The 7,070-nt window shown below is 37.0% G+C and overlaps 1 protein-coding gene across 1 annotated transcript in view; it reads right to left on the reverse strand.

Moving 5' to 3' along the window:
- The window catches only part of SLC7A11 (solute carrier family 7 member 11), a 76,731-nt gene extending 71,269 nt beyond the window's left edge, over nucleotides 1-5,462 (reverse strand). Inside the window, exons 1-2 of the mRNA XM_070756636.1 lie at nucleotides 4,904-5,462; nucleotides 8-134 (exon numbers count right to left, since the gene is read on the reverse strand). Coding sequence (XP_070612737.1) covers nucleotides 8-134; nucleotides 4,904-5,174 — 398 coding nt within the window. The 5' untranslated portion in view covers nucleotides 5,175-5,462. The remainder of the gene's footprint in view (nucleotides 1-7; nucleotides 135-4,903) is intronic.
- Between the last annotated feature and the right edge of the window lie 1,608 nt (nucleotides 5,463-7,070).

A 7,070-nucleotide genomic window follows, 5' to 3' on the forward strand; every position in this document is an offset into this window, starting at 1 on the left:
TACTTACCGTATGATGAGTAATTCTACCCACACTCTTACAAATGCAGGAAGTGGACCAAAAGCTTCAAGGATATATGTGTAATGCCCACCAGATTTCTTAATACTTGTGCCTAATTCTGCATAGCAGAGAGCACCTATAAAAAGAATTAATTTTAAATTATTGATTTGACAAGGTTTATCAAAAAGTTTCATAATCAAAGGGAGGATGTTCATTTGTTATCATTAGCAGATTTTTATTTCCTTGGTGTTTGAAATATCCGTGTAACAAGATGACAATTATTTACATTTCTTTTTCAGTCATTAATGCAAGATCAGTCCAGGTGAGCATATAGGGAATTTTTTTATATATATATTTTATATATAAATTTAATCTTCTATCAATCACAGTCACTCAGATATTTAGACTGGATTTCACATCATTGTCCACCTATAAAGCCTTCCCAGAAGACTTCCCTTTTTAAAATATGTGTTATATCAAACATTGTAAATACCTAATTATTGTTATCAGTTCACAACAATGTGAAGTAACAGCTGCTAGTTCTATTTGTCAGAGGCATCAAGTTCTTCCCAAGAACCTAGAATGTCATAATGTATCTGCATAGTATATGTGCCAATCCAATCCATATATTATGTATTTTTGAACTGACAAATGTCAATTTTGTCATTGCAATGATTTTTTAAGTGTCATAGAAGATTTTCTGCTATGGGACAAATTCATTATTATAATTATACCATATCAACTAGAAATTATGCATACCTCTTGATACCACCATACAATATTGTGAGTTTTACAGTAGAATTGTAGTCAAACATTTACATGCCCATTTGATGTATTAAACACCTATCCTTAAACAGTATAAAATTAGCCTTGCCTATTGATCCTCAGTGTAAAAACTCCACTGTTACTCAAGGCAAAAAGTTACATTGTTCATACAACACGTTACGCATGTTGTAAACTATTAAAGTCTGCACATTTCAAACTTTAAAATACTTTAAAATTCTTAACTATTTAATTGTCCTTTTTTTCTTTTCATGCCCTCATCACCTCGAGGTTCAATTACTGCAACGCTTTCTACATGGAGCTACCCTTGAAAAGTGTTCAGAAACTTCAGATCGTGCAGAATGCGGCCGCGCGAGCCATCGTGGGGCTCCCTAGATTTGCCCACATTTCTGCAACACTCCGTGGCCTGCATTGGCTGCTGATCAGTTTCCGGTCACAATTCAAAGTGTTGGTAATGAACTTTAAAGCCCTACATGGCATTGGACCAGAATACCTCCGAAACCGCCTTCTACTACACGAATTCCAGCGGCCGATAATGTCCCACAGAGTTGGCCTTCTCCGGGTCCCGTCGACCAAACAATGTCATTTGGCGGGCCCCAGGGGAAGAGCCTTCTCTGTGGCGGCCCCGGCCCTCTGCAATCAACTCCCCCCAGAGATTAGAACGGCCCCCACCCTCCTTGTCTTTCGCAAATTACTCAAGACCCACCTTTATCACCAGGCATGGGGGAACTGAGACATCCTCCCCCAGGCTTTTATATTTTATGTTTGGTATGTATGTGTTGTATGGTTTTAATTGCTGGGGTTTTAGATATGTTTTATTTTTAATATTAGATTTGTCTCACTGTTATATTGTTTCTATTATTGTTGTGAGCCGCCCCGAGTCTTCAGAGAAGGGCAGCATATAAATCTAATAAATAATAAGAATAAGAATAAGAATAATACAAAATATTTCCATACAAGGAACAGTGTAAAAACATTTTTCTGATAAATATTTGTCATTTTACATTTGATAGAGTATCAATAACCAACAATCATTCTAAAATTATTGCAGAATTTCACTGGCTATTCATATGGACATATTTTAATTATTTTACCCTTCTCCCTCTTGTATTTTTCTATTCAAATATCATTCTATCATAGCCCATTTGAGGACAGTAATTTCCTCATTCAGAAGTTTTGTTGTGGAAATAGAGGGGAGGATCTTGCATGTGCACCAACTTGAACTTAGCTTCCACAAAGGTAAAAAATAAATGAATTAAATCTAAACTTTAGAAACTATGTTTCTTTATATTTAATCAAATCAGTACATCTCTTGGCCTCTTCTCTAAATAATTCTCAATAGAAATTAAAAGAGAAACCTAGATAAATGTATCAATAATTAAAAATAAAAATTAGCCTGATTTCTAAGAAAATGTTCTAAGAAAATAATAGGCCAGATTGGATTAATAGATTAATTTTGTTTAATTTAATAATTCAAGTCTTAAAACCCCATAAGGAACAAAAATGGAAAATGGAATAGTTTGTAGGCAGTGTTAATCATACTTAATACTAGAAAGAAGGATTTATTGCTGAATTCATTCACAGTGAATTTATCAGAAAACATTTGTACTTTGCAAATTTCAGAAGATTAAAAAATATTTATGTTCCTTTGTCATTCCGTAATAAAAACAAGCAGCATAAGTGAAACAATATCATTATAAGAAGTTCTGATGTATTTTATGGATAATCCTTGGATATTGTCCATTTTAGATAACCAATATTGATATTGCAAAAATTGTGGACTATACAAAAATTGTGGACTGTTCCTACCAGAACCAGTCATACTACCTGGGCATTACAGAACAAGACATCTGGAATTTATAAGAAGTCCAAGGGAAATCAACTTTAGCTTCTTCAGCCTAGCTATTTTCCATATCTTCCAACTCCAAAATGTTTTATAACCATATCTAAGATTTCTGAAAATCTGAAATCCAGATATCCAGGAAGAACTAGATTGAAGGAAGCAACCATAATTATTCCTGGTGTGTCAATTCAGCATCCTACTTTTGACCCAGTTTGTGTATGTAAAGCAACTTGTTTATCAAGGGTGGATTAAGTCTCACCTCTTTAACATGCAGAATATATCGACAGAGAACAACGTTTATTCCACTTCTTGACTGGATATTTGATACTCAGTTTAGTTTATCCACTGTTACTAATGCTAGAAGTAGTATAATAATTAATCGAGTCATGTGGATTGTCCCCTTCTTAGCTGATTAAGGTGATCAATGAGTTTATTGTTTGGACAGTTTAAGATACATAATGTATCACTGATATTAATTCTAATATCAATGATACATTATGTTTCCAATATAATTATTAACATTTAGATAAATTCCAATTAATAATAACAACAACAGAGTTAGAGGTCTTCTAGTCCAATCCCCTGCTTAGGCAGAAAACCCTACACTACTTCAGACAGATGGTTATCCAACATCTTAAAAACTTCAACTTCCAGTGTTGGAGTGTTCACAACTTCTGGAGGCAAGCTGTTCCACTGATTAATTGTTCTAACTGTCAGGAAATTTCTCCCTAGTTCTAAGTTGCTTCTCTCCTTGTTTAGCATTTCACCCATTGCTTCAGGTGCTTTGGAGGATAGGTTGACTCTTTCTTTGTGGCAACCCTCTGAGATATTGGGACACTGCTATCATAATCTTTAAGCAATACCATTTTATACATTGCAAAATTGTCAGGTAGATTATTAATGCTGTTCCTCAAAAATAGAACTGCTGAGAAGAAATTACATTGCTCAATAATGAAAATGCATATTTATAAAGTTTAAATTTAAAAACTCTAGAACTTTGAGTCACTAAAGTTAGCAGCATTAAAAAAAATGCTTGCCACACATTACAAGACTGCTTCTGAGCATGCACTAGAGATTTTACTGTTACCAAATAATCTTCCTGATCAGTTAGAAGTAAGAAACTCCAGTTCAGTATCTACAATTCCAGGAAAAGTTTAGTCTCATTTAATTTAAAAAAAGTATTTTAAGTCTATATTGCTATATGTTGGAGGCCAGCAGATAATTCAGCTAAAATTTACTCTGTTAATAATTATCTTTATACAACACTGAGTAAGGTATATTTTCTTTGCTGCACATTCTCAAGACTGAGAAGATCCTTTCCAGCTGGAACATTCTGCAAGCCTGCTGCAACTTGTTTTTAAAGTGTGTACAAAAATAACAAAAATAACAGATTTTATGATTTAGGAAACTCCTTTCTTCATCTATTTTTTTTGGGGGGATCTATTTTAAAAGTAAAAACCTAAATCCATTCAGTATGACTGGTACATTAACCAGACTTTTGCTCTTCAGTATCTGTGTGGCTAGAGAGATGGATGAAGAGAGAGATAGATAGATAGATAGATAGATAGATAGATAGATAGATAGATAGATAGATAGATAGATAGATAGATAGATAGACAGACAGACAGACAGACAGACAGACAGACAGACAGACAGACAGACAGACAGACAGACAGACTTCGATCTTCCACTGCTCGTGAGCCTGCCCAGGCTCCACAGATGGCAAGGGAAGACTTCCGGTGACGCATGAGCCCACGGAGCCAGCGTCCGGAACCTAGACAACTGACCATGGGACAAGGCATCAGCAATCCCATAGATTGACAGACAGACAGACATGTAGGTAGGTAGGTAGGTAGGTAGGAAGGTAGGAAGGTAGGAAGGTAGGAAGGTAGGAGGGTAGGTGGGAAGGTGGGAAGGTGGGAAGGTAGGTAGGAAGGTAGGAAGGTAGGAGGGTAGGAGGGTAGGTGGGTAGGAGGGTAGGAGGGTAGGAGGGTAGGAGGGTAGGAGGGAAGGTGGGAAGGTGGGTAGGTGGGTAGGAGGGTAGGAAGGTAGGAAGGTAGGAGGGTAGGAGGGTAGGAGGGTAGGAGGGTAGGAGGGTAGGAGGGTAGGAAGGTAGGAAGGTAGGAAGGTAGGAAGGTAGGAAGGTAGGAAGGTAGGAAGGTAGGAAGGTAGGAAGGTAGGAAGGTAGGAAGGTAGGAAGGTAGGAAGGTAGGAAGGTAGGTAGCATCACCAATACAGCTAGCCACCCCAAGGATCAATTAAAAACTTCCAAAACTTACCAAAGAGTGAAAGAATGCCACAGATGGTCCAGACAGTCAAGGACATTCCCACCGTGCCAGTGTTCTGGAGAATCCCTTTTGGAGAGATAAAGATTCCTGCTCCAATTATAGTGCCAATTATAATGGATACTCCTCTCAGCAAAGTGATTTTCTTCTTCAGCACCACTTTGTCTCTTGGTTCTGCCTTGATGTCATATGTTGAAGGCAACTTAGATTGTCCCTGAGAGTAGCTTCCATTGGAACATGACGAGACCGGAGACTTCCTAAACATGCTTTAGAGCAGCTCACACAATTTACAAAGATTAAAACAAAAAAAAATCTCTCTGTTATTTTCTTTTCTCTTTTGCCTTTTCCTAGCTAAAAATTACTGTGCATGTCTCTAGCTTTTAAACCTGCTTGTGTCAACAGGTATAAAACTCCCGGGTGTCCTTTAACTTTTCAGTGATTTCAAACTGCTACTGAAAAACACCTGCTTCTCCTCTCAGCTACTTTGGTGTTGTTCTGTCTTTGGAAGCCAGCTCCACTTCAGTACGGTATTGTGTGTAAGCTTCCTTGTCATACTAAGTTAGCTTTGCTGAATGATGATGCAAATTCCACAGGTTTGCATCAGCCATACAAGCTAGTTCCAGCATTACTCAGCATTTTTTTTCAGAGTAGCAGGATGTTGCACAACTAACTCAAACTCTTGCAGAAAATACTTCCACATGCATGCAAACACACAGTCCCCAGGGCTGACCAAATCTTAGTTAAAAGATTATATTACTGGCATATTTCCAAATATTTTAACGCACTCCTAATGTGAAAATACATCTGTTTCAAAGAACAAAGTCCTGAAGCTAACAAGTGGGGAAAAACAAACCAAATATAAATATAAATCTTATTATTAGTGTAAGTAACTTTTCCTACATTATAAAAAAGATTCTAAGTTTTTGTTTGTTTTGTATATATATGTTCTGTCCGGACCAGTTCATTAGTACCGTGTTTCCCCGAAAATAAGATACTGTCTTATATTAATTTTTGCTCCAAAAGTTGTGCTACGTCTTATTTTCGGGGGGTGCCTTATATTTCTCAAATAAGACAAATTCACAGGCAGAAAAGCTGACATCCCCAAAGACAGTGTACCATATGGTACACTGATTATGGTACGGTACCTGTCAGTATGACACCCACACACACAAACGGCGGCACTTATATGGTACAACAGTATACTCCCGCTATTGCAGCTTCTGGCCACCAGAGGAACTACAGTCTACGCACTATAGTGGAGACTGTAATGGCGGTGAGACAGCAGCAGACTGTGTCTGCTGTACTGGACGGTACAAAGCGATGGAAGGGGCCAGCAGGGGATGCCACATTATTACGGTACCGCTATGAACAGCTTTGAATGGTACCGTATGTTTTTCCACTGTACCGTATGTAAACTTGACTACGCCTTATTTTTGGGGTGTGCCTTATATTAGCAAATTCTGCAAAACCTCTGACATGCCTTACTTTTGTCTTATTTTCGGGAAAACAGGGTAGTAATTAAGCCCCAATCTCATGAATGTCATGAATTATTTCCTTAAAGATTTTATACATTTATAGGGTGGAAAATCCATATCCACATCTTTTGTTCTTTGGGATGCCTATCAACTCAAACAATCCAGATGGTTTGATGGTTGCTGTTTACTTGATTACTCCTTGATTAAAACATTCCTTCAACCAAAGCAATAAGTTTATTGGAAACTAAAGCCCTGATTTCCAAATATATACCCAGTTTCTCCCAATATAAGATATCCACTGATAATAAGCCCAATTGGGCTTTTGGGTACATGGCAATAAGGCCAAGCACTTATTTCAAGGTTCAAAACGAATATAAGAGAGGGTTTTATTTTGGGGAAAACGCAGTGTTACAGAACTCAATGAAGGTCATTGTGATGTTGTTGCCATCTTTTAAAAAATAAATTAAATTTTCTTTTGTTACCTGCCTTGTATACACTTCATAAATTGTAAATACATTAAAAGGTCATGCTGGATGATCCTGATTCTGATATCTATGACAGTATTAGATAAAGTACCAAAAGTTTTTCTACATGATCAGGAACTCTGTATAATTTGTTTGTGTAATATTTTCCCAATTCAGTATTTCAGAGGTAGAGTACTATGGCCCCTATAGTAGTTGTTATCA

Source organism: Erythrolamprus reginae, chromosome 7, assembly GCF_031021105.1.
Source record: "Erythrolamprus reginae isolate rEryReg1 chromosome 7, rEryReg1.hap1, whole genome shotgun sequence".
NCBI classification, from domain to species: Eukaryota; Metazoa; Chordata; class Lepidosauria; order Squamata; family Dipsadidae; genus Erythrolamprus; species Erythrolamprus reginae.